This window comes from Mobula birostris, chromosome 2, assembly GCF_030028105.1.
Source record: "Mobula birostris isolate sMobBir1 chromosome 2, sMobBir1.hap1, whole genome shotgun sequence".
Lineage (NCBI taxonomy): Eukaryota > Metazoa > Chordata > Chondrichthyes > Myliobatiformes > Myliobatidae > Mobula > Mobula birostris.
In genome coordinates, this window is record NC_092371.1 from 137,367,906 (window position 1) to 137,395,248 (window position 27,343).

General features: G+C 49.9%; 2 protein-coding genes across 3 annotated transcripts in view; both read right to left on the reverse strand.

Annotated features, from left to right (window-relative positions):
* The window catches only part of LOC140191653 (calpain-1 catalytic subunit-like), a 46,397-nt gene extending 26,364 nt beyond the window's left edge, over window positions 1–20,033 (reverse strand). For both annotated transcript variants that reach the window (XM_072249263.1, XM_072249254.1), the window contains exons 1-6: window positions 19,968–20,033; window positions 5,195–5,313; window positions 3,171–3,304; window positions 1,558–1,726; window positions 851–934; window positions 34–119 (exon numbers count right to left, since the gene is read on the reverse strand). In XM_072249263.1, coding sequence (XP_072105364.1) covers window positions 34–119; window positions 851–934; window positions 1,558–1,726; window positions 3,171–3,304; window positions 5,195–5,260 — 539 coding nt within the window. In that variant the 5' untranslated portion in view covers window positions 5,261–5,313; window positions 19,968–20,033. The remainder of the gene's footprint in view (window positions 1–33; window positions 120–850; window positions 935–1,557; window positions 1,727–3,170; window positions 3,305–5,194; window positions 5,314–19,967) is intronic.
* Window positions 20,034–21,602: 1,569 nt separating this feature from the next.
* The window catches only part of LOC140210952 (calpain-1 catalytic subunit-like), an 18,441-nt gene continuing 12,700 nt past the window's right edge, over window positions 21,603–27,343 (reverse strand). The window contains exon 2 of the mRNA XM_072280245.1: window positions 21,603–21,858. Coding sequence (XP_072136346.1) covers window positions 21,603–21,845 — 243 coding nt within the window. The 5' untranslated portion in view covers window positions 21,846–21,858. The remainder of the gene's footprint in view (window positions 21,859–27,343) is intronic.

Below are 27,343 nucleotides of genomic sequence, written 5' to 3' on the forward strand. Positions count from 1 at the left end.
CCTCAGACCACCCTCTCCCCACTTTGACCTCACCTGTCACTCCACGCTCCAGTCCACTCCACCTGACCCCAGGGATTCCTGATCCGGATCAGCCTCTCACTTCGTCCCCGAAAGCTGACCTGTGGGGTTGATGATCACACAGGATCAGAGTCACAGCCTCCTCTTACCCAGCTGAGACCAGACCTGGGGTAGGAAAGGTCAAGGACTGAACTGGCAGTGTCCGGGCACTCACTGGGCAGCGGAAGAGCAGGAGGGACATGAGAGAGAGACAGAGACAGAGACAGTCATTGATTAGAACAGGGGTTCCCAACCTGGGGTCCATGGAATTGGTCCACGGCATAGAAAAAGTTGGGAACTGCTAGGTTAGAGAGAGAGGGAGGTGGATGAGTCACTGGTCAAAGACAGGGTGAGGGGGAGAAAGCGATAGGATAGGTCATTGTTCTGAGTGGGGACAAGTCCACTGGTCAGTGTGGTATGGTGGAGAGATTGCCAGGGGAGGTTTGGTCACTTTCAGTTGATCTGTTCAATGGCTGGTTCCCTGCACACAAATCTAACAGCTGGAAGAACTCAGTGGGTTGAGCAGCATCCGTGGGGGAGAAGGATGTTCAATGTTTCAGGCCAAGACGCTGCATCAGGATGTATCAAACCCAAAATTCCTTCCCCCCAGTAGACGCCGCTTGAGCCACTGAGTTCCTCTAGCAGACTGTGTGTTACTCCAGGTTCCAGCACTTGCAGTCTCCGGTGTCCTCATCTACTGTAGATTCCAGTGTTATGTGTGTCAGAAGTATTTTGGGGGAGAATGGATGGGGAGTGAACATCGAGTGTGACACCTTCCCCTTCTTGTACTCACCTCTTTGACCCCTGTCACTGAGTAGGCGTGACCTTTGACCAACTTCTTAAAAGTCACAGCCTCCATGTCAAAGGCACTGGTAATCTGAGAATAGAAGGAGACAGATTAGAAACTCAATGTAAATCCTGCACAATGGACTGTAATAGGGTCTGTAACAGGAGCTGCAGTGTTTGCTGACAGAAACTGTAATGGAATCATAGGACAACCACAGCAGGGGCTGTATTGGGATCTGTAATGGACACCGTAGCTGGGTTTGTAATAGGATTTCTAATTGAAGGTCTAGCAGGATCTGTAGTGAAAATGATAGTGAGGATTGTAATAAGGAGTATAGAGAGGTCTGTAATGGAAACTGGTCGTCTGTAATGAGTTCTGTAATGGAAACTGTAGCTGGTCCTGCAATAGGATCTGTAGCAGGTTCTGTAACGGGATCTGTAGCAGGGACTGCAATAGGTGTAGCAAGGACCATAGGATGTGTATTGAGGTTTCCAGTACTGTGATGGCACCATAATGGATGGACATTGCAAAAGATCTGTTGCAGCTGTTGGTGAAGGTGGCATTTTATGGTAAATCTCAGCTGGGTAGCGGTGTCTGGAGTGGTAAGACCTTGGTGGTACAGATCCTGGACCTCAAACTTGGTGACGAGAGACCCCAGACCTGCGGCCTTCATGGTGGGGGGGTTTATGCGGCAGACCCTCCAGTCTCCTTACATCGATGGAGCAGCCGAGCAGTGAGCCCCTCTCCAAGGCCTTCCTGATGATGGTGTAGAGGTTGCGCGGGGCTGTGCGCAGCTCATACATCTCCGCCACACCCCCTGTGAAATCCTCAAACCCCTCAGTGGTGCTGCCCCCGGACAGGGCCTCGTATGATCCATTCAACCTGTGGAGAGAGGGTGGAGTTACTGAGGCAACTGTACACTGTAACTGGGAAGCAGGGAGTGGGTGTGTGAAACCTTTACCAAGGAAGAGTGGGCAGTATTACTGGGGCAACCGTAACCAGGGCAAAGGGTACGGTGTGTGAGACTGTAACCTCACTTGTTGCATTTACACTCAAGTACATAAATTATGAATGACAAGGGTCCCAACACCAACCCCTGCACTACACCACCTGTGAGACACCTCCACTCTGAGAACGAACCTTCAACCACCACCCTCTGTTTCCTAAGCTCTGAGTCAATTTTGAATCTAACCAGCTCTGCCTGGATTCCATGAGATCTAACCTTGCAGACCAGCCTACCACATGGGAAGTTGTCAAAGGCCTTGTTAAAGTCCATATAGATAACATTCATTACCCTACCCTCATCTATCATTTTGGATACCTCTGCAAAATCTCTAAAAGACTCATCAAGCATAACTTTTCACACAGCCATTTTCTGATTCTCTGAATCAAACTCTGTCTGTCCAGATGCTGGGACATTTTGTTCCTTAGGTTCCCTCCGGTAATTTTCCTGCTACTGATGTCAGACTGACCGGCCTGTATTTTCCTGGCTTGTCTTTGCTACCCTTCTCAAAGAACAGAACAGTAGCCAGCTTCCAGTCTTCAGGAAATTCACCAGTACCCAACACAGGAAATAGTTCCCCATTGAAGGGTGTTCAAAGAGGGCATAGGTTTAAGGTGAGAGGAAGGAGTTTTAAAAGGGAGCTGTGGTTAAGTTTTTTTATTAAACACGGTGTTTAATATCCAGAACAGACTGTCAGAGGAAGTGGGTTGGAATCAGATACAACTGAGATCTTTAGACAGGCACTTGAATATGCAAGGCATAGAAGGATATGGTCCTAATTTGGGTAAATGCGATGGGTACCGCCCAGAGACATCAAACTCTTTTCAAATATTAAGCCTTTCATTTCTGTGGTTGTTATTGTGAACCTCTTCTGGATCCTCTCCAGGGCTAACACATCGTTCCTTAGATATGGGGCCCAAAATAGTCATAAAATTCCAAACACAGTCTGACCGATACCTTATGAAGTCTCAGCATTACATCATTGTTTTTATTTCTAGTCCTCTCGAAATGAATGCTAACATTGCATTTGCCTTCTTTACTTCTGATTCAACCTGCAAGTCAACCTGAAAGGAATCCTGCACTCGGATGCCCAAGTGCCTTTCAATCCCCCATTTCTGAATTCTATCCCCCAGTTAGAAAGTAAGTCTATTCTCTCTACCAAAATGCATAACCCCATATTTCCCTGTGCTGTATTCCATCTGTCACTCCCTCCCTCCCTCCCTCAAGTCAATCATAACCCCAACCTCTCCCTGACTTCTGCTGGATAAGATTTGGTGGGGGGGTGGTAATGTCAGTGGTTGGTGTTCAGGGATCAGCACTCACTTGGCATAGGCTTTCTCCAGCAGGGCACTCCAGAATTCATTCTGCTCGGCCGAGTGCACGAAGAGCAGCTCCCCATCCCTTGTTGGTAGTCGGTCATCGATCACCACGTCCACCCACTCTCCGAACTGCCAGAACTGAGCACAGGGCCGGGGACGTTAGTACTACTCCCTGCTGCTCAGTATTCTCTTCCCTCTCCCTACTCACCCCTCCATATCCCCTTCCCCCCTCTGCACCTCCCCTTGACTTTTGTTCATTCCACTCTCCAAGGCAAATTTTGCTGGTATGAGACAGGAGTTTGCAAAGGTTCATTGGAATGGTGTATTTGCTGAAGACGTTGAAAGGTGAGATAGTGAGAGGTTTATGTTTAGATGTCCATGTTAGAGTGAAGGGCAAGGCTGGCAAGAATAGAGAACCTTGGATGATGAGGGATACTATGTTGCTGGCCAGAAAAAAAGGTATGGGTCAGGTACAGGTATCTGGGATCAAGTGAATTCCTGGAGGAGTTTAAAGAATGTAAAAGTGTACTCAAGATGAAAATTAGGAAGGCAAAAAGGGGGCATGAGATAACTTTGGCAGAGAAGATTGAGGAAAATCTAAAGAGATTTTATAAGTACACAGTATTGAGGGAAAAAGAATAACAAAAGAATAGGACACAATGAATATTTCTCCTCTGTTTTTACCATGAATAAAGACATGGATACTTCAGAACTAGGAAAAGTAAATGTGGAGGTCTTGGGGATAATCTGTGTTATAGCAGAGGGCGTGCTGGATGTCATAAAAGTTATGAAGCTGGACAAATCTCAGAGCCAGAGCAGGTTTATCTGTGGGAGGAAAGGCAGGTGGCTTGGCTGAAATATTTACATCATCCTTAGCCATGGGAGAGGTGCCGGTAGACTGGCCGATAGCGACTGTTATATTGAAGAACAGCAGCAGCAAGGAAAAGTCTAAGAACTATGGACCAGTAACTAACATCTGTAGCTGGAAAGGATTGCGAGGGATAAGCTATATGCACATCTGGAAAGATCGGTTGATTTGGGCTAGTCAGCAAGGCTTTATGCATGGGAGATCATTCATATGGACTTGATTAAGCTTTTAGATGGGGTGACCAAAAACGTCAGTGATGGCAGGCCGGTAAGCATGGTTTATCTGGACCAGTAAGACCTTTGACAAAGTTCCACATGGTAGCCTGCTCTGGAAGCTTAGATATCATGCTGTTGAGGCTGCTCTTGGAGCATCTGTTTAGTTTTGGTCACCCTGCTATGGAAAGATGTTATTAAACTAATAAAAATGCAGAAAAGATTTACGAGGTTGCTGCCAGGACCATGGAAAGAGGTTGGCCATGCAAGGACTTTATCCTTCAGGTGTAGGAGACTGAGAACTGATTATAGAGAGTTGTATGAAATCATGAGGGGCTTAGGTACGGTAAATGTGCAGTCTTTTAGAATGGGGGTTTCGAGAACATAGATTTAAGGTGAGAGGAGAAACATTTATGAGGAACTTGAAGAGCAACTATTTTTTTTCACACAGTGTGGGTCCATGTGGAATCAGATTGCAGAGAAAATAGCTGAGACAGAGACAGTAACAAGTTTAAAAGACAGTTGGACAGATACCTGGATTGGAAAAGCCTAAAAACAATGGGCCAAGCACTGACAAATGGAACTAGTTTGGATGGGCTATCATGAACAGAATGGACAAGTTGGGCTGAAAGGCCTGCTTCCGAGCTGTATGACTGTTTGGCACTTGTCCCTCTCTCTACCTCTCCCCTCTCCAACACAATACAACCTCCTACTTGTAGTCTATCTGCCCTCTCCCCCATCCCTATTGGCCACTCAGCCCCTCCTGAGGCCTAATCTTACCCCTCCCCAGCCCCTCCGTCTCCCTCAAACCCTTTCCCATTTCCAACCCTTCCAAAGACTCTATACCTCCTCCCCACCCAGACCCCAAGCCCCCACAATTCTCCGTCCCTTCCTTCCATGGGGGACGGGCTCCGGTGACAACACCCTCCACCCCCCCCGGCTCTGTACCTGGAAGTGGAAGATTCCAGCATAGTCCTCCTGGAAGCTCTGCCCATGAGGGACCACACGGTGCATTAAGTTTTCATTCAGAGTCAGTGAGGCGATGGCAGCAAGCAGCCAGCAGTCCCCTGGAGAGAGAGAGAGAGAGAGAGAGGCTCTGACAGGTCAATAGGCTTCCACAGTCCCACCCCAGACCAGGACGTCTGCACTCCCCGAGTCTTCACAACCCTACCTATCTCAATAACCCCTCCAGCCCGTCCCTGTAATTCTATCCAGCCCCCACAACCCTCCCTGTCTCTGTAAAGCCCTCTGACCCCTACACCCATCCTCATCCATCACCCTCTCTGACCCCTCCAACCCTTATCTGTCACCCTCTCTGACCCCTCCAACCCTCATCTGTCACCCTCTGACCCCTACAACCCTCATTTGTCACCCTCTGACCCCAACACCTAACCTCATGTCACCCCCTCTGACCCCTCCAATCCTCATCTGTCACCCCCTCTGACCCCTCCAACCCTCATCTGTCACCTTCTCTGACCCCTACAACCCCCCTCATTCTCACCCTCTGACCCCAACACCTAACCTCATGTCACCCCCTCTGACCCCAACACCTAACCTCATGTCACCCCTCTGACCCCTCCAACCCTCATCTGTCACCCTCTCTGACCCCTACAACCCTCCCCATTTGTCACCCTCTGACCTCAACACCCATCCTCATCCGTCACCCCCTGACCCTTACAACCCTCATCTCTCACCCTCTCTGACCCCCATGACCTTCATCTGTCACCTTCTCTGACCCCTCTGACCCCCATCTGTCATGCCCTCTGACCCCCTACAATCCTCATCTGTCACCCCATCTGACCCCTACACCCCTCATTTCTCACCCCCTTTGACCTCTACAACCCACCTCGTCTGTCACCCCTTCTGACCCCTACACCCATCCTCATCTGTCACTCCCGACCCCTACATCCATGCTTGTCCGTCACCCCCTCTAAGCCTAACACTTATCTTTGTCTGTCACCCCATCTGACCCCTACATCCATCCTTGTCTGACTCTAATGCCTATCTTTGTCTGTCACCCCCTCTGATCCCTACATCCATTCCCCTTTATAACTCTCTTCAGCCTCCATACCCCTTCCTATCTCTGTAATCCCCTCTGACCCTATAACCTTTCCTGTCTTTCTAACCCCCTTCGGCCCCTACACCTATCCCTGTATCCACCATCCCCCTCCAGCTACCCCCCTTCTTATCTCTTTTCCAGTCCCTACATTCCTTCCAGTATCTGTAATTCCCCCGGTCCCTACATCTCTCTCTGTCTTCATAACCCCCTTGGCCCCTACAGCCCTCCCTACCTCAGTAAAGGAACCTAGTCAGGTAATTAGAGTTTCAGTGACAGAACATTTTGGGAACAGTGATCATAACTCCATAAATTTTCAAACAGTTGTTCATTGGGATCAGAATGGACACGGGGAAGGGCTAAATTATGGAATGCTAATTAACAGTGTAAGGCAGGAACTGGGGAGAGTAGTTTGGGAGCAGCTGTTATGGGGCAAGGACATTGGACATGTGGAAGACACAAGATGCTGGAATCTGGAGGAGTCGGCAGGTCAGGCAGCATCTGCACAGGGAAGCGGGCAGGATGCTTTGGGTTGAGGCCATTCATCTGGACTGAGTGATAGCCAGTATGAAGAGGTGAGGGGAAGAAGTTGGGCAAGAGCTGGCAGACAATTGGTGGATCAAGTGAGGAAGGGTGACAGGCAGATGGGGGAAGGGAGAGTGGGAACAGCAATGGAGGCTGGCAGGGGATAAAGGATTGTAGATGATGGAATCCAATAGGAGAGGAAGTTGAAGCATGGAAACAAATAGAGGAGGTAGGGAGGACAGATGGATACCCGGTGGGAGGAGGAGAAAGAAACATGATGATGAGGACCAGAGGTGTTTTGGAACGAAGGGTGTGTATGTGAGAGAATCTAGGTAGATCAGTGGGAGACAGAAAGGGACAGAGGGAGAGTTTGAAATTGAATAATTCAATGTTCACGCCATTGGGTTGTAGAGTTCCCAGAAGGAATATGAGGTGCTGTCCCTCTAGTTGGTGTTTAGCCTCTCCCTGGTAATGGGGGAGACTGAGGAGAGGCATGTCAATATGGGAATAGCGAGAGGAATTAAAATGGTTGGCAGCTGGGAGCTCCAGATAGTTAAGGCAGACAGAGCTCAAGTGCTCGGCGAAGTGCTGCTTAGTTTGCCCCATCTTACTGACGTAGAGGAGACCACATTGCAAGCAAAGACAAGAGTGAAAGAGGAAATTAGGGACAGGTGTTATACCACCTCCGGTATACAGGGAAAATGCTACAAGAGGGAGGGGGATGAATTGACCAAGGAGTTATGGAGAGACCGATCTCAGTGGAAATGGATGGGGAGAAGGTGGAGTTGGTGGTGGGATCTCATTGCAGTTGGCAGAAATGACTTTGAATGGTGTGCTGGATGCAGAGGTTGGTGGGCGAGGACTAGGACTTCATCTCAGTTCTGTATGGGAGAGGTGGGGTGAAGCCAGAAGCTTGGGAAATGGAGATGCAGCTGTGGGCTCCATCAATCACAGTCTGGACAGGGAAGCCCCATGTCCTGAAAAAGGAGGACATCTCAGATGTCCAGAAGTGGAAGGCAACATCTGGAGAGCTGATGTAACTGAGGTGGAGAAACTAAGAGTTCAAGTTTGATTGTCATTCAACCATACATGACTACCCATAAGTACAACCATACGAAACAGCGTTACTCCAGGACCAATGTGCAAAACACAATACCTACAGTCATACACAGCACATATAAGACATCAGTGAAATAGTCATACAAAAGATGTATGGTCCAAGACCCCGAGTCCACGAATGATACAGCAGTCTACAGTCGAACACAATACGTCTGTCTTCTGCCGAGTGAACACTTGGTGAGGGGCGTGGAGAGTGCTGCACCGACTCCAGCTTAGCCACTGCGCTACACTACCCCCATGGGGCACCCCATGGAGCTCACCAGCTCCAACGCCCCTCTCTTGGGCGACTGCAGTCAACATCGCGGCTAAAAGCCTTTTCCGAGGCCATGCAGCTCCCCCACCATCAGCCAATGAATCAGTGAATCAGACTTCATCATTCCACATTAACAATGTACAACATGGTCTTGCAATCACAAGAAAAGCGATTAAGGCAATCACTTGCTATTAGACTGCACACTGCTTTCGTGCATCAACTCTCAGACAAACATAGGCAGCAGCACTAAGTCCAGCTGCTTCAGATTTTCCGTCAACAAGCAGTTCGCTGATGGGGTAGACCTGCAGTACTTTACGTTCTTAATATCCAGCAGGAATATTCTAAAAAAACATAAAAATACTTAAAAAAAAAAGACAATATGTTGGGCCCATAGAAGCTGTGGTGACCGAGCGTGCTGCCATCTTACCAGAGAAAAGAATGGCATCCTTACAAGAGACAGAGAGGGAGGAAGTGTCGTCTGAGTAACTGGATCGGATTGGTGATCACAATTCTATCTCCTTTACCATAGCATTGGAGAGGGATAGGAACAGACAAGGTATGGAAATGTTTAAGGGGAAATATGAGGCTATCAGGCCTTGGAAGCATAAATTGGAAACAGATGTTCTCAGGGAAACGTACGGAAAAAATGTGGCAAATGTTCAGGGGATATTTGTGTGGGGTTCTGAGTAGGTACATTCCAATGAGACATGGAAATCATGGCAGGGTACAAGATCAGTGGTGTACAAAGGCTGTTGAAAATCTAGTCAAGAAGAAAAGAAGAGCTTACGAAAGGTTCAAAAGGCTTGGTAATGATAGAGATCCAGAAGATTATCAGGCTAGCAGGAAGGAGCTTAAGAATGAAATTAGGAGAGCCAGAAGGGGCCATGAGAAGGCCTTGGTGGGCAGGATTAAGGAAAACCCCAAAGCATTCCACAAGTATGTGAAGAGCAAGAGGATAAGACATGACAGAATAGGACCAATCAAGTGTGGCAGTGGAAAAGTGTGTATGGAACTGGAGGAGATGGCAGAGGTACTTAATGAATACTTTGCTTCAGTATTCATTACAGAAAAGGATCTTGGCGATTGTAGGAATGACTTGCAACGGACTGAAAAGCTTGAGCATGTAGATATTAAGGAAGAGATTGTGCTGGAGCTTTTGGAAAGCATCAAGTTGGATAAGTCATCGGGACCGGACGGGATGTACCCCAGGCTACTGTGGGAAGTGAGGGAGGAGATTGCTGAGGCTTTGGCCATCTTTGCATCATCAATGAGGACAGGAGACGTTCTGGAGGATTGGAGGGTTGTGGATATTGTTCCCTTATTCAAGAAAGGGAGTAGGAATAGCCCAGGGAATTATAGACCAGTGAGTCTTACTTCACTGGTTGGTAAGTTGATGGAGAAGATCCTGAGAGGCAAGATTTATGAGCATTTGGAGAGGCATAATAATGATTAGGAATAGCCAGCATGGCTTTGTCAAAGGCAGGTCGTGCCTTACGAGCCTGATTGAATTTTTTGAAGATGTGACTAAACACATTGATGAAGGTTGAGCAGTAGATGTAGTGTATATGGATGTTAGCAAGGCATTTGATAAGATACCCCATGGAAGGATTATTGAGAAAGTAAGGAGGCATGGGATCCAAGGGGACATTGCTTTGTGGATCCAGAACTGCTTGCCCACAGAAGGCAAAGAGTGGTTGTAGACGGGTCATACTCTACATGGAGGCTGGTGACTAGTGGTGTGCCTCAGGGATCTGTTCTGGGATCCCTACTCTTTGTGATATTTATAAGTGACCTGGATGAGGAAGTGAAGGGATGGGTTAGTAAGTAAGGTTGGGGTGTTGTTGATAGTGTGGAGGGCTGACAGAGGTTACAGCAGGACATTGATAGGTTGCAAAACTGGGCTGAGAAGTGGTAGATGGAGTTCAACCCAGATAAGTGTGAGGTGGTTAATTTTGGTAGGTCAAATATGATGGCAGAATATACAAATGTGGTATTAATGGTAAAACTCTTGGCAGTGTGGAGGATCAGAGGGATCTTGGGGTCCAAGTCCATAGGGCACTCAAAGCTGCTACGCAGGTTGGCTCTGTGGCTAAGAAAGCATACGGTGCATTGGCCTTCATCAATCGTGGGATTGAGTTTAGGAGCCGAGAGGTAATGTTGCAGCTATATAGGACCCTGGTCAGACCCCACTTGGAGTACTGTGCTCAGTTCTGGTTGCCTCACTACAGGAAGGGCATGGAAACCATAGAAAGGGTGCAGAGGAGATTTACAGGAATGTTGCCTGGATTGGGGAGCATGCCTTATGAGAATAGGTTGAGTGAACTTGACGTTTTCTCCTTGGAGTGATAGAGGATGAGAGGTGACCTGATAGAGGTGTACAAGATAATGAGAGGCATTGATTGTGTGGGTAGTCAGAGGCCTTTTCCCAGGGCTGAAATGGCTAGCATGAGAGGGCATAGTTTTAAGGTGCTTGGAAGTAGGCACAGAAGAGATATTGGGGTAAGTTTTTTTTAAAGAGTGGTGAGTGCGTGGAATGGGCTGCCGGCGGTGGTGGTGGAGGCGGAAACGACAAGGTCTTTTAAGAGACTCCTGGATGGATACATGGAGCTTACAAAAATAGAGGGCTATGGGTAAGCCTAGGTAGTTCTAAGGTAAGGACATGTTCGGCACAGGTTTATGGGCTGAAGGGCCTGTATTGTGCTGTAGGTTTTCTATGCTTTTATGTTTTTTAATGTCATGTGTACCCCAATACAGTGAAAGACTGTTGCAAGCTATCCATGCAGACAGAGGTACTAAAAACCAAATGCAGGAGAGAGTTGCAGTTCTGAAGGAAGTGAAACAAAGAACTGTGAGCCATGATGTTCTGCCAGATTCATTAAACATGCTGAACTAAACAAATTCTTTGCCCACATCTTTCCATTCTCTGCACAGTTACGTGCCTATCTAAGAACCTCCTAAATGCCTCCATTGCATCTGCCTCCACTACCACCCCTGGCAGCACATTACAGGCACTCTGCATAAAAGAAAAACTGCTTCGAACCTATGCCTCTCTCACCTTCAGTGTGCAGTCTCTAGTACTAGTCATTTCTGTCCTGGCAAAGCGATACCAACTGCCAACTCTCTCTGTGCCTCTCATAATTTTATTATCTTCCTCATTCGGGTCTCTCCTCATTCTCTGCTGCTCTGAGAAAACTCAAATGTTTGTAACCTCTCATGATCTCTATGCCAGGAAGCATCCTGCATCCTCTCCAAAGGCTCAATATCCTTCCTTTAGTAAGATGACCAGAACTGAATGCAATAGTCCAGATGTGGCTGAACTAGAGTTGTATAAAGCTGAAACATAACTTCTGGACTCTTGAATTCAGTTCCTCGACTAATATAGGCAAGCATGGCATATGCCATCTTTACCACCCTATCAACCTGAGTTACCACTTTCAGAGAGCTAGGGACTTAAATCTTAAGATCCACCTGTAAACCAGTTAGGGTACTTGCTATTTAACAGAGTATTGTCCCTTTACATTTGAGCTCTCAATGTGCAACAACTCACACTTGGCCAGATTAAACTTCACCTGCTATTTCTCTGTCCATATCTGTGTCCTCCCTCCTCTCCCTGTATCCTTTGGTAGTCTTCTACATTGTCCACAATGCCACCAAACTTTGCATCATCTGCAAATTTATGGATCCACCACCTGCATTTTCATCCAGGTCATTTATATAAATCACAAATAGCCGAAGTACCAGTAGAGATCCCTGCAGAACACCACTAGGCACAAACCTCCAGCCACAATAAGTCCTAGTTACCATCCTCTATCTTCTGTGGCCAAGTCAACTCTCAGTCAAAGAAGCCAAATCTCAGTCCAAAAGGCCAAATCACCATGGACCCCATGCATCTTAATCTTCTGAATGAGCATTTATGAAGATGGCACTGGTGAGAGAACAGAACTACAAACAATTTTAATAAATATATATTTTCAGGACTTTGAAGGATGAACCTGTGTTCAGCTCTGTGAGGCCTTACACTCCTCAGCGCTGAACTGATTCTTCAGCTGCAGGCAGCAACTATCAGTACTGAACCTGGCTCTAAAGCTGTGACCTGCAGCCATTGGCACTGGCTTAAGCACTGAACCTGGCTCTAAAGCTGTGGCCTGCAGCCATCAGCACTGGCTTCAGCACCGAACCTGGCTCCACAGCTGCAGGCATTGGCACTGACTTCAGCACCGAACCTCGCCCCACTGCTGTGGCCTGCAGCCTCCAGGCTCCTGGACCGGCTGCAGCACTGAACCTGGCTCCGTGCCTGTGGACTTACTTTTGGGAATTCTGCAGCTTATGTTCTGTGGATTGTTTGTTTGAATGATTTGTTCTTCCTTTTTTGCACACTGGATGTTTGACTGTCCTAGTGGCGTAGATTTTTTTTGTGAATTCTATTGTGTTTCTTTGTTTTGTGGCTGCCTATAAGAAGATATATCTCAAGGTTGTATATGGTATAGTACTTACCTTGATAACGTGTGTTTTGAACTTTGAGCCTACTGTGAGGATCTTGTCAAGTGCTTTACTTTACCCCTATCTTTTCTAAAATATCAAAGCATCAAGCACCCAGTCTTGTCCCTCCCTTAACCAAGACTCTGTAATAGCCACAAAATCATATTTCCATGTACTGATCCACACTCTAAACTCATCACCCTTACCTCTAATACTCCTACCATTAAAACAAACACTCTTCAACTACAAGGTCACAATGAAATGAAGAGTTCATAGAAACAGAAACATAGAAAACCTACAGCACAATACAGGCCCTTCGGCCCACAAAGCTGTGCCAAACACGTTCTTACCTTAGAAATTACCTAGGGTTCATCTCTCGGTTTGTTCGGATAGCTGTGGGAGTCAGGGGGTTTGTATTAAACGTGAATGTCCCTGTTTGTGTATGGCCTCAGGAGTTTGAGATATACTGTATATAAATACTGGATCAAAATGGAAGTCCGCAGATGGCCCAGAACTTGGTGGAGTTGTGCGTAACGAGCAAAGTTGTCAGAGATACAACAGCATACGGATCATTTAGCGGCTGAAGGAATTTAATAGGAGCAAATGTAAGATGTTGGAAGGTCAAATCTATGGGCAAAGTATAGTAAATGAAAGGAGACTTAACAGCATTGGTGTACAGAGTAACCTTGGGGTCCAAGTCCATAGTGTCGAGAGCGGCCATGCACATTGAAAGAGTGGTAAAGGCTGCACACGACGGGCTTGGGGTCAGGAAGTCACTTTGCAGTAGAATAAGACTTGGTTAGGCTACACTTGGAGTATTGTGGGTAGTTCTGGTCAGCCCATTACAGGAAGGATGTGAAGGCTTTGAAGAGGGTGCTGAAATTATTTACCAGGATGCTGCCATTGATTGCACGGTTTGAGCTATATTATAGAGAATGGACAAACACGAACTTGAACTATTTTCTCTGGAGTGTTAGAGGCTGGGGGGGATACCTGATATAATTATATAAAATTAGGAGAAACATAAACAGAGTATATAGTCACAGTTTTGTTTCCAGGGTGGAAATGTCAAATACTAGAGGATATAGCTTTAAGGTGAGATGGGGAAAACATAAAAGAGAATTATAAGGGAAGTTCTTTTTTAAAACACAGAGAGCAGAAGGTGCCTGGAATGTTCTGCCAGGGAAGGTGTTGGGAGTAGATATGATAACACCATTTAGGAGGTATTTAGACAGACATGTGACAGGTAGGGAATGGAGAGATATTTATTCTGTACAGGCAGATGGGATTAGTTTAATTTGGCATCATGGTTGGCTCAGACATTGTGGGCTCAAGGGCCTGTATCTGCTCTCCTTTCCTCTCCCATCAGACAGAAGATACAAAAGCCGGAAAGCACGTCCCACCAGGCTGAAGGACAGCTTCTAACCTGCTGTTATAAGACTACTGAACAGTTCCCTAATACAATATGATGGACATTTAACCTCACAATCTACCTCATTATGACTGTGTACTGTTTATCTGCACTTTCCGTGCAACTGTAACACTTTATTCTGCAGTTCCAGTAAGATGGCAACATGCAGATGCAGTGACCTCTACGGGGCCAACTAAAGGTGTTATTGCCCAGTGCTAAAAGCCTTTTTTAACAATTGCTGAACATTAAGAAATTCAAGAACTGCAGGTCTACTCCATCAGTGAGTTTCTCGTTAGAAGATGAGCTGGACTTGGTGTGGATCGTGTTTCTGCGACAGAAAGGTGTCAGAGTCGGTGTGCAGTCTACCAGCGAGTGACTGTCTTGGACGTTCACCTTCTGATAGCGAGAGCTGGATAGACGTTGGTGATGTAGAACACTGCAGGTTTGGTTCACTGGTTTATTGGTGAGGCTGAGGGTGGTGTGGAGTAGGCCACACGCTGCAGTGTGGCCCGTTGCAGCTGCCCAGGAAAGGTGACTCCAGAAGCAGTGTGGAATAGTGTCTATGCTCAATTGGGGGTCTCACCACCACCGTCGGTTCTCCAGTATTCACTCGGGGGGAGACAAACTGGATTGCAGACTGCTGCAGGTTTGACCTTGCTAACAGCATCTATGGACTCAGGGACTTGGGCTACATTATGCATTTTTTGTGTGACAGTCTGTTTACTGTTACCTTATACTGTATGTGCTACTGTATATGTGCCTTGTGCTGTGTTACTGTGATTTGTACCTTTGCACTGGAGGAAGGCTGTTTCATTTGGCTGCATTCATGAGTATTCATTTATGGTTGAATGATAATTAAATGAACTTGAACTGTTATTGGCTGATGTCACAGCACTGTTATAATACTGATCTGTGTGAAAGGAAGGGAACTTCCACTGCATCTCTGTGACAATAATAAACTAATTAAAATTAATGATTGCCTTTATTTGTCGCATGTATATCGAAACATACAGTGAAATGCATCATTTTGCATCAATGACTAACACACAGATGATGTGCTGGTGCAGCCCAGAAGTGTGGCTACATGCCCGGTGCCAACACAGCATGCCCACAACTTATTAACTCTCTGGAATGTGCGAGGAAACTGAGACGCCTGTAAGCAACCCACGCAGTCACTGGGAGATCACACAAACTCCTTATAGACAGTGGTGGGTATCGAACCCCGATCAGTGAATGTGGCGCTGTAAAGCGATTGCACTAACCTCTACCCCACTGCGCTGTACACCTCTTAATGAAATTAATCAATTTGCTAATTTAGGTAAGGTGCAGTGCAGGGTATTCGACATTTGTAACCCTCTTCACAGCAAACACCATTTCCTGTCTGTGCCTTTACATTCTCCCTTGAGTCTGTAACCCGATTCAGCCTCCCAGCCTATGCTGTAGTTAAGGAAAATCTCCAGTGTTTTTACAGGGGTTTCTGTGATTCCTGCCCCCTCCCATACCCCAGGACTGGGTTCTGTATGCGGCTAGAGCTACTGGTGACCCAGTACTATGTTTGATTAACAAGTATCTCGTCTCCTCTGCCTTGAAGCCTTTGTGGTTGGACACAGCAGCTCTGAGAATACCAGCAGTGAGTCATAGGCACACCCAGACTGCAGCAGGGGAAATTAGTCAGGGAGGTCCAGGAAGGGGAGAGAGAGAGAGCGAGCGAGATGGGGCGGGAAAGGGGGGGGAGAGGGGGAGAGAATTATTTGTAGCTTTAGATTCCTCTACCCTGGTGTGGGGGGAAACAATTCACTTTATTATTGCCCTCTTTGATTTTATAAACCACTACAAGGTCACAGCTCATCCCCTTACACTCCAGGGAAAACAGTCTGTCCCTACCAAGCGTCTCCTTGTAACTCAAATCGTCTAGTAACATTTTTGTGAATCTCTTGTATTGTTTCCAGCTTAACGACATCCTTCCTATCACTGAGTGACCTGTACTATACACAATACTATATTCCAGTTGTGACCACACCAACAAATTCTACAGTTGCAGCATAACATTACAGCTTCTATATTCAGTGGCCTTACTGATGAAGGCCAGTGTGGAAAACACCTTTTTCAACATCCTATCTACCTGGTGATGAAACAGCACACAGGAGTGAGATAGGACACCCAGCTGAGTGGTTCCACAACAACAATCTCTTGCTCGACATCTGTACAGGAGCCGACTGTTGACTTCAGGAAGGGGGAGGAGGTTAAACTCACACTGCTCAGCACTGGGTGATTGGCAGTGGAGAGAGTCAGCAGCTTTAAATTGACATTAATATATCAGATGATCAGCCCTGCTTGGGCCCAGCACAGAGATGCAATTACAATTCACGCCAGTGTCTTTGCTCCCTTTGTTTAAGCAGCTTCAGCCTGACACCGAAGAAACTTCTGCAGATGTACTGTTGAAAGTGTCCTGACTCATTGCTTCATGGCCTGGTTTGGCAATTTGAGTGCAAGTAGCTGCTGAGAGCCGTGGACTCAGCCTAACACATTTTGGGCACATCTATCACCACCGACAGTAATGTCCACAGAAGGCAACATCCATTATCAAAGATCCCCACCATCTGGGCCATGCTATCTTCTTGCAGCTACCACCAGGCAGGACGTATGAAGCCTGAAGTCCCCCACCACCAAGTTCAAGCACAGCTACTTCCCTTCAACCATTCGGTTCCTGAACCAAATCATTCCCGCTGTATAACAACACGGTGACCACTCTGGACAAACGTGCACTTTTTATTTCTTTGTTATAATTCAGTTCATTCTTGTATAATTTCGTATGATTGAAATAGAATTTATTTTTCTCGTGAATACTGCTCACTCGATTCTTTGTGCCTAAGAGGCTGCTGCAGGCAGGTTTTGTTTTTACGACGTGTGCAGACACGTACTTGTACATTTGACAATAAACTGAGTTTTTCCATATTGTCCCTTTCAGGGAACCGTATACCTGTACCACAAGGGCTCTCTGTTCTACAACACTTCCCAGGGCCAGACTGTTTACTGTGCTAACCCTGCCCTAGTTTAACATAAATACAAGAGATTCTGCAGATGCTGGAAACCCAGAGCAAAACACACAAAATGCTGGAGGAACTCAGCATCTATGAAAATAATTGAACTGTTGATGTTTTGAGCTGACACCCTTCATCAGGACTAGTTTAACATCCTGTCCCATACTCCTGGGGAGCTCCCTTTTAAACTATCCCATCACACACTCCCACAGTAAGACACAGAGTGAAATTCCCTCTACATTGTCCATTCACCACTCTTAGGATCAGACACAAAATTAAGCTCCCTCTATATTGTCCCAACACACGCTCCATGGTCAGATACAGAGTGAAGCTCCCTCTACACTGTCCCATCACACACTCCAGGGTCAGACACAGAATGAAGCTCCCTCTACACTGTCCCATCACACACTCCAGGGTCAGACACAGAGTGAAGCTCCCTCTACAAGGCACCTGATCTCGAGTTGGGTTGGGGGCTGTCCCTTTAATACACAAAGGTTCCACACCCCCACCCCACCCACTTCACAAGACAATGCACTGGCAGTGCCTGACAATCTCTCAACTGTGTCTGAGTCAGGAGCAGAGTCACAGGGGCAGGATGGGGGTGGGACAGGTTGTGGGATGGGGCAGAGGGACATTAGCCTAGCTCTGGTAGAGTTCTGTGTGTGAGACTGGCCTAACACTACAGGATTCAACCGAACCCAGGAGGAGGCAAGCTCTCATCTGCCCAACATTTATTCTGGTCTCACCATCCCCAGTAACTTCCCCTACCCCCACACACCGAGAACACAGCTCCATCGTTTGAGGAAGGAAGTTCCAAAGATTCACCTTCCACCCCATCCCCAGCAAGAGAACAAACCATCCCATCCTAGGGTGACAATGACAGGGATTCCGCATTGAACCGCCACAAAGGCAAAGCTGGCCAGGCTGAGAGGACTAGCAAGAGGAAGGAAGAGGACTTTGGGGTGGGGTGGGGGGTTTCAGTGGGGAGAGGAGGAGACATATAGCGAGATCTATCCCTTTTCTGTCTGAGATGAAGTAGTTTAAGAGCAGAAGGTTGAGGAATGGAAGAGGTGGGTGAGGGCTCTGTCAGTCACAGTGGGTGGGGTGGGGTGGGGGAACATCTTAGATGTCCTGGAGTGAAGGGCTTCCCTTCAGAACAGCTGAGCCATAGACCGATAAACCGGGAGGAAGGGAAGGAGGAGGCTTAGCTTAGCGTAGGAGCTGCGGGAGTCAGTGGGTTTGTAATAAGTGTGAACACATTCCGTGTGGAAGAAAGGCAAGTGTGGTAGGTTTGGACTTTGATGATGAGAGATGTAAATTTAACCAAGGAGGAGGAAGCACATGTAAGCTTCAGGAAGGTGAGGTTAGGCACAACCTTGACAAATGTAACGAAGCTGTAGAAAACTTCAACAGGAAATTGACAGGACAAAAAGGGCCATGAAATGTCCCTGGCAAGTAGAATTAAAGGGAATCCCTAGGCATCTTATACATTAAAAGCAAGATTGTAGCTAGGGAGAGAATACAACCACTCGGAAATTTATGCCTAGATCCAGACAAACGGGATGAGGTACAAAAGGAGTAACTTGCATTGGTATTCACCAAGGAGAAGCACATTAAGGACAGTGAGATTAGTGTGGACAATGCTGACATTCTATGGCACAAAGAGGTGGTGTTGGTTTCTTGAAGAATATTAAGGTGGATAAGGTGCCACGGCTTGATGTGACCTATCCTAGATTACTGAGTGAGACAAGAGAGGAGATTGCCAGGACTTTGACAGAAATCTTTCAGATGACTTAAGAGCCAATGATGTTCTTCTGTTAAGAAGGGCAGTAGAAACAACTAAGATATTATAGGCCAGTGAGTTTTACATTAGTGGTAGAGAAATTATTGTGGAAAATTTTTTAGGATTTTAGGATTTACTCCTATCTGGAAAAGCAGGATCTTATTAGGGACAGTCATAACCAGGACTTGCGATATGCACCAGCTGTTCATATGATTTGTATGAAAATACAAGTTTGCAGGACTCACAACATTTGGCAGAGTTATCAACAGTGAGGAAGGTAGCCAAAGGATGCACCAGGATATAAATCAGTTGGAAATATGGGCACAGAAATGTCAGATGGACTTTAACCTAGACAAATATTGCACTTTGGGAGGTGAAACGTAAAGGGAAGTATACAGTAAATGGCAGGATCCTTAGGAGCAGTGCCGTGCAGAGGGATCTTTGGGAGTACCCATTGATCCCAGAAAATGGCAACACAAGTAGATACAGTGGTAAAGAGATACAGAAGGTTTCTCCTTTATTGGTCAGGACATTGAACATAAAAACTCAGGTCATGTTGCAGCTGTATAAAACTTTGGTCAGGCTGCAGTTCTGGTTACCCCCTCACAAGGTGGATGTGAAACTTTCGAGAGGCTGCAAAATAGGTTTAACAGGTTCCGCCTGGATTAAAGGGTATGAGCTACAAGAGGAGTTTGGACAAACTTTGATTGTCTTCTCTGCAGCATGAGAAGCTGAGGGGAGACCTGACGGAAGTTTTAGAGTCAGTAGACAGGAAACTTCTACCCCTTTTCTCAGGGTAGAAATGTCAAATAGTAGAGGACATACGTTTAATGTCAGAATTCAAAGGAGATGTACGGGCTGGAGCCTGGAATGTGCTGCCAAGGGCAGTGGTTGGAAGCAGATATGCTGAAACTGTCAGACACAGGAATGCTCAGGGAATGAAGGAACATGGATCATGTACAGGCAGAAGAGATTCAGTTTAATTTGGCATAACATCAGCCTGATGACCTGTCCCTGTGTCATACTGTTCAGTGTTGTACGCTGTATGACTCACCCAGGGCTCCCTGACACACATCAGTCCGTGACGCTCCTCCCACGATGAACTCTGGGTTTGTCACCAGCTCCTGCAGACAGAGGGGCAGAAGTGGTCAGTCTGAGAGAGGGTCATGTGGTAGGTGGTCAACAGTCATGGAGAGCACTATCGTGGCTGGGACAAAGGGAACAGGGTCATTGTCATGGACATAGGGATCACGGGGCTCATACTGGGTGATGATCAAAGCAAGTTTCTCTGACTAGGGGTCAGAGGGGTCCATTGTTATTTGTCATCTATAGCAACACTTTGATGAGAATGTATGAGGGGCGTTTGTTAGTTTGCAGATTGTAGGTTATGTAGATTGTAAAGAGGAGAAGAAAGAATTGTAGCAGGATTTTGAATGGCTGGGTAGGTGGGTTGGTGAATAACAAATAGAACTTAATTTAGAAAAATGAGAAGTGTTTCATTTTGAATGGTTGATCAAGGTGGGACTTTTAAATCGAGCGGAAGGGCCCTGGATACTGTTGTAGAACAGCAGGACCTTGGAGGATGGGTGTGTAGTTCCCTTGAAGTGCAGACAGACACTGAAGAAGACATTTGGCACCCTGGCCTTCATCAGTCGGTGCACTGAATATAGAAGCTGCAAAGTTAAATTGTAATTGTACACGACGTTGGTGGGGCAGCACTTGGAGTATTGAGTTATAGGAAGGATATGTTTAAACTCGAAAGGGTGCAAAGAAAGATTCACAAGGATTTTGCCAGTACTCAAGGGACTGAGTTATAGGTTGAGGTTGGACATTCTGCCTCTTTATTCTAAGCAGCGATCTCACAGAGCTGTATAAAATCATGAGGGGCATAGACAGAGTGAGAGGCAACTTTTTTTTAAAAACAGCAGGTGGTGGATCTATGAAACCAGCTACAAGAGGAAGATGGTGAGGTTGATAGACTAGAAACATTTTACAATGTGGACAGGTATATGCATGACAAGAGCCAAGAGGAATATAGCCAAGTATAGGGTGATGGGTCATATGGGTAAAGTGGTGGAGTTACGGGGATAACGTGAGTCAAGTTCTGGTGGGGGTGTGGGGGGTGGGTTGTAGATGTTGTGGTAGGATCACCTGGGGGGGTCACACAGATAAGGGGGCTTGGGTTCATGGCTTACAGTCAGAGACTATCTGGGGTTATGAGGTTGCACACAAGACTGTGTATTTTTTGGGGTTGTAGGGTATTGAGAGTCTTGCGGAGTGATGGGATTGTGGGATTACTGGGGCAATGAGATCGCTGGACGACTGAGGGTGACTGGAGCGTGGGGTTGCTGAGAGACCGGAGTGACAGGATTGAGGGGTGACTGGCGTAGTTGGGTGTTGAGTGATAGGATCTTGGAGTGTCAGGATCGTGGGGTGATGGGATCATTGGCTGACAGGATCGTGGGAGGATGGGTTACTGGGGCTGACGGGTTTGTAGGGTATCGAAATCATAGGGTGACAGGTGACTAACGGTGACGGGGGCCCAGGACGATGGGCTGACGGGATCACTCGATGACGGCTTCGTGCGGTTACAGGATTGGTGGGGGGGGAGGTAATGGCTGATGAGATCGTAGGGTGACGGGTGACTGAGGGTGATAGGATTGTGGAGCTGGCTGGGGTGGTGCTCTCCTCACCGTTGCCTCATCCATTCGATACCCCGGGTCTTGGAGGAGTGTGGGCCCAGTTCCTTGTAACCAATGGAGGTGGGAGCAGCAGGGAACTGGCTGTCCTGGAAGAGAGTCCCCTCCTCCCGGCACTGCTCCTTCAGCTGCTGGTAGTCCTGGCGCAGGAAGTGCACCGCCTGTTCGTTGGTGCCCATCCCCTGCTGCTTCAGTCGCTCCTGCTGTATCCGGCCTGACACGCCCAGAAACATGGCGCAGCTCAGCCTGAGGGGAGGGGCAACAGATCAGAGGGTGAGTAACTGAGGTCACAGGGCACTTGGGTCAGAGAACAAGTGACCAGAATTAGGGAGAGGGGTTGGGGGGAAAGTTGTAGCCAAAATGGGCAGTAAAACCAGACACACCTCCAAGGTCCTAGCAACTACTAGTGTCAGTATGACAGCTAACCTCTGAACCCTGACCCTTTCCGACTCCGAGCCTTGACCCTTTCCCTTCCCATCCTCCCCCTTCCAAAACCCATCTCTCTCCCCCCTTCCCATCCCCATCTCTCTCCCCCCTTCCTATCCCCATCTCTCTCCCCCACCTTCCCATCCCCATCTCTCTCCCCACCTTCCCATCCCCATCTCTCTCCCCCACCTTCCCATCCCCATCTCTCTCCCCCACCTTCCCATCCCCATCTCTCTCCCCCACCTTCCCATCCCCATCTCTCTCCCCCACCTTCCCATCCCCATCTCTCTCCCCCACCTTCCCATCCCCATCTCTCTCCCCCACCTTCCCATCCCCATCTCTCTCCCCCACCTTCCCATCCCCATCTCTCCCCCTTCCCATCCCCAGCTCTCCCCCTTCCCATCCCCAGCTCTCTCTCCCCCACCTTCCCATCCCCATCTCTCCCCCTTACCATCCCCATCTCTCCCCCTTCCCATCCCCATCTCTCTCCCCCACCTTCCCATCCCCATCTCTCTCCCCCACCTTCCCATCCCCATCTCTCTCCCCCACCTTCTCATCCCCATCTCTCCCCCACCTTCCCATCCCCATCTCTCTCCCCCACCTTCCCATCCCCATCTCTCCCCCTTCCCATCCCCAGCTCTCCCCCTTCCCATCCCCAGCTCTCTCTCCCCCACCTTCCCATCCCCATCTCTCCCCCTTACCATCCCCATCTCTCCCCCTTACCATCCCATCTCTCTCTCCCCCACCTTCCCATCCCCATCTCTCTCTCCCCCACCTTCCCATCCCCATCTGTCCCCCACCTTCCCATCCCCATCTGTCCCCCACCTTCCCATCCCCATCTCTCTCCCCCACCTTCCCATCCCCATCTCTCTCTCCCCACCTTCCCATCCCCATCTCTCTCCCCCACCTTCCCATCCCCATCTCTCTCCCCACCTTCCCCATCCCCATCTCTCCCCCTTCCCATCCCCATCCCTCCCCTTCCCATCCCCATCTCTCCCCCTTCCCATCCCCATCTCTCCACCTTCCCATCCCCATCTCTCTTCGCCACCTTCCCATCCCCATCTCTCTCTCCCCACCTTCCCATCCCCATCTCTCTCCCCCACCTTCCCATCCCCATCTCTCTCCCCACCTTCCCATCCCCATCACTCTCCCCCACCTTCCCATCCCCATCACTCTCCCCCACCTTCCCATCCCCATCTCTCTCCCCCACCTTCCCATCCCCATCTCTCTCCCCCACCTTCCATCCCCATCTCTCCCCCTCCCATCCCCATCTCTCCCCCTTCCCATCTCCATCTCTCTCTCCCCCACCTTCCCATCCCCATCTCTCTCTCCCCCACCTTCCCATTCCCATCTCTCTCTCCCCCACCTTCCCATCCCCATCTCTCTCTCCTCCACCTTCCCATCCCCATCTCTCCCTGACCTTCCCATCCCCATCTCTCTCTCTCCCCCCACCTTCCCATCCCCACCTCTCCCACTTCCCATCCCCACCTCTCCCCCTTCCCATCCCCACCTCTCCCCCTTCCAATCCCCATCTCTCCCCCTTCCCATCCCCATCTCTCCCCTCCATCCCCATCCCATCTCTCTCCCCCACCTTCCCATCCCCATCTCTCTCTTCCCCACCTTCCCATCCCCATCTCTCTACCCTACCTTCCCATCCCATCTCTCCCCCCTACCATCCCCATCTCTCCCCCTTACCATCCCCATCTCTCTCTCCCCCACCTTCCCATCCCCATCTCTCTCTCCCCCACCTTCCCATCCCCATCTCTCTCTCCCCCACCTTCCCATCCCCATCTCTCTCTCCTCCACCTTCCCATCCCCATCTCTCCCCCACCTTCCCATCCCCACCTCTCCCACTTCCCATCCCCACCTCTCTCCCCCTTCCCATCACCATCTCTCTCCCCCTTCCCATCCCCATCTCTTTCCCCCTTCCCATCCCTATCTCTCTCTCCCCCACCTTCCCATCCCCATCTCTCTTTCCCCCACCTTCCCATCCCCATCTCTCTCTCCCCCACCTTCCCATCCCCATCTCTCTCTCCTCCACCTTCCCATCCCCATCTCTCCCCCACCTTCCCATCCCCACCTCTCCCACTTCCCATCCCCACCTCTCTCCCCCTTCCCATCCCCATCTCTCTCCCCCTTCCCATCCCCATCTCTCTCCCCCTTCCCATCCCCATCTCTCTCTCCCCCACCTTCCCATCCCCATCTCTCTCTCCCCCACCTTCCCATCCCCATCTCTCTCTCCCCCACCTTCCCATCCCCATCTCTCTCTCCTCCACCTTCCCATCCCCATCTCTCCCCCCACCTTCCCATCCCCATCTCTCTCTCTCCCCCACCTTCCCATCCCCACCTCTCCCACTTCCCATCCCCACCTCTCCCACTTCCCATCCCCACCTCTCCCACTTCCCATCCCCATCTCTCCCCCTTCCCATCCCCATCTCTCTCCCCCACCTTCCCATCCCCATCTCTCCCCCTTACCATCCCCATCTCTCCCCCTTCCCATCCCCATCTCTCTCTCTCCCACACCTTCCCATCACCACCTCTCCCCCTTCCCATCCCCACCTCTCTCCCCCTTCCCATCCCCATCTCTCTCCCCCTTCCCATCCCCATCTCTCCCCCTTCCCATCCCCACCTCTCCCACTTCCCATCCCCATCTCTCCCCCTTCCCATCCCCATCTCTCCCCTTCCCATCCCCATTTCTCCCCCTTCCCATCCCCATCTCTCTCTCTCCCCCACCTTCCCATCCCCATCTCTCTCTCTCCCCCACCTTCCCATCCCCATCTCTCTCTCTCCCCCACCTTCCCATCCCCCATCTCTCTCTCCCCCACCTTCCCATCCCCATCTCTCTCTTCCCCACCTTCCCATCCCCATCTCTCTCCCCCACCTTCCCATCCCCATCTCTCTACCCTACCTTCCCATCCCCATCTCTCTACCCTACCTTCCCATCCCCATCTCTCTCCCCCACCTCCCATCCCCATCTCTCTCCCCCACCTTCCATCCCCATCTCTCTCTTCCCCACCTTCCCATCCCCATCTCTCTACCCTACCTTCCCATCCCCATCTCTCTACCCTACCTTCCCATCCCCATCTCTCTCCCCCACCTTCCCATCCCCATCTCTCTCCCCCACCTTCCCATCCCCATCTCTCTCCCCACTTCCCATCCCCATCTCTCTCCCCCACCTCCCATCCCCATCTCTCTCCCCCACCTTCCATCCCATCTCTCTCCCCCACCTTCCCATCCCCATCTCTCTCCCCCACCTTCCCATCCCCATCTCTCTCCCCCACCTTCCCATCCCCATCTCTCTCCCCCACCTTCCCATCCCCATCTCTCTCCCCCAACTTCCCATCCTCATCTTGCCCCCTTCCCATCCCCATCTCTCCCCCTTCCCATCCCCATCTCTCTCTCCCTACCTTCCCATCCCCATCTCTCTCTCCCCCACCTTCCCATCCCCATCTCTCCCCCTTACCATCCCCATCTCTCCCCCTTACCATCCCCATCTCTCTCTCCCCCACCTTCCCATCCCCATCTCTCTCTCCTCCACCTTCCCATCCCCATCTCTCCCCCACCTTCCCATCCCCATCTCTCCCCCACCTTCCCATCCCATCTCTCTCTCTCTCCCCCACCTTCCCATCCCCACCTCTCCCACTTCCCATCCCCACCTCTCTCCCCCTTCCCATCCCCATCTCTCTCCCCCTTCCCATCCCCATCTCTCTCCCCCTTCCCATCCCCATCTCTCTCTTCCCCACCTTCCCATCCCCACCTCTCCCACTTCCCATCCCCATCTCTCCCCCTTCCCATCCCCATCTCTCCCCCTTCCCATCCCCATTTCTCCCCCCTTCCCATCCCCATCTCTCTCTCTCCCCCACCTTCCCATCCCCATCTCTCTCTCTCCCCCACCTTCCCATCCCCATCTCTCTCTCTCCCCCACCTTCCCATCCCCATCTCTCTCTCCCCCACCTTCCCATCCCCATCTCTCTCTTCCCCACCTTCCCATCCCCATCTCTCTCCCCCACCTTCCCATCCCCATCTCTCTACCCTACCTTCCCATCCCCATCTCTCTACCCTACCTTCCCATCCCCATCTCTCTCCCCCACCTTCCCATCCCCATCTCTCTCCCCCACCTTCCCATCCCCATCTCTCTCTTCCCCACCTTCCCATCCCCATCTCTCTACCCTACCTTCCCATCCCCATCTCTCTACCCTACCTTCCCATCCCCATCTCTCTCCCCCACCTTCCCATCCCCATCTCTCTCCCCCACCTTCCCATCCCCATCTCTCTCCCCCACTTTCCCATCCCCATCTCTCTCCCCCACCTTCCCATCCCCATCTCTCTCCCCCACCTTCCCATCCCCATCTCTCTCCCCCACCTTCCCATCCCCATCTCTCTCCCCCACCTTCCCATCCCCATCTCTCTCCCCCACCTTCCCATCCCCATCTCTCTCCCCCACCTTCCCATCCCCATCTCTCTCCCCCAACTTCCCATCCTCATCTTGCCCCCTTCCCATCCCCATCTCTCCCCCTTCCCATCCCCATCTCTCTCTCCCTACCTTCCCATCCCCATCTCTCTCTCCCCCACCTTCCCATCCCCATCTCTCCCCCTTACCATCCCCATCTCTCCCCCTTACCATCCCCATCTCTCTCTCCCCCACCTTCCCATCCCCATCTCTCTCTCCTCCACCTTCCATCCCCATCTCTCCCCCACCTTCCCATCCCCATCTCTCCCCCACCTTCCCATCCCCATCTCTCTCTCTCTCCCCCACCTTCCATCCCCACCTCTCCCACTTCCCATCCCCACCTCTCTCCCCCTTCCCATCCCCATCTCTCTCCCCCTTCCCATCCCCATCTCTCTCCCCCTTCCCATCCCCATCTCTCTCTTCCCCACCTTCCCATCCCCATCTCTCTCTCCCCCACCTTCCCATCCCCATCTCTCTCTCCCCCACCTTCCCATCCCCATCTCTCTCTCCCCCACCTTCCCATCCCCATCTCTCTCTCCCCCACCTTCCCATCCCCACCTCTCCCACTTCCCATCCCCACCTCTCCCACTTCCCATCCCCACCTCTCCCACTTTCCATCCCCAGCTCTCCCCCTTCCCATCCCCATCTCTCCCCCTTCCCATCCCCATCTCTCTCTTCCCCACCTTCCCATCCCCATCTCTCTCTTCCCCACCTTCCCATCCCCATCTCTCTCTTCCCCACCTTCCCATCCCCATCTCTCTCCCCCACCTTCCCATCCCCACCTCTCCCACTTCCCATCCCCACCTCTCCCACTTCCATCCCCACCTCTCCCACTTTCCATCCCCAGCTCTCCCC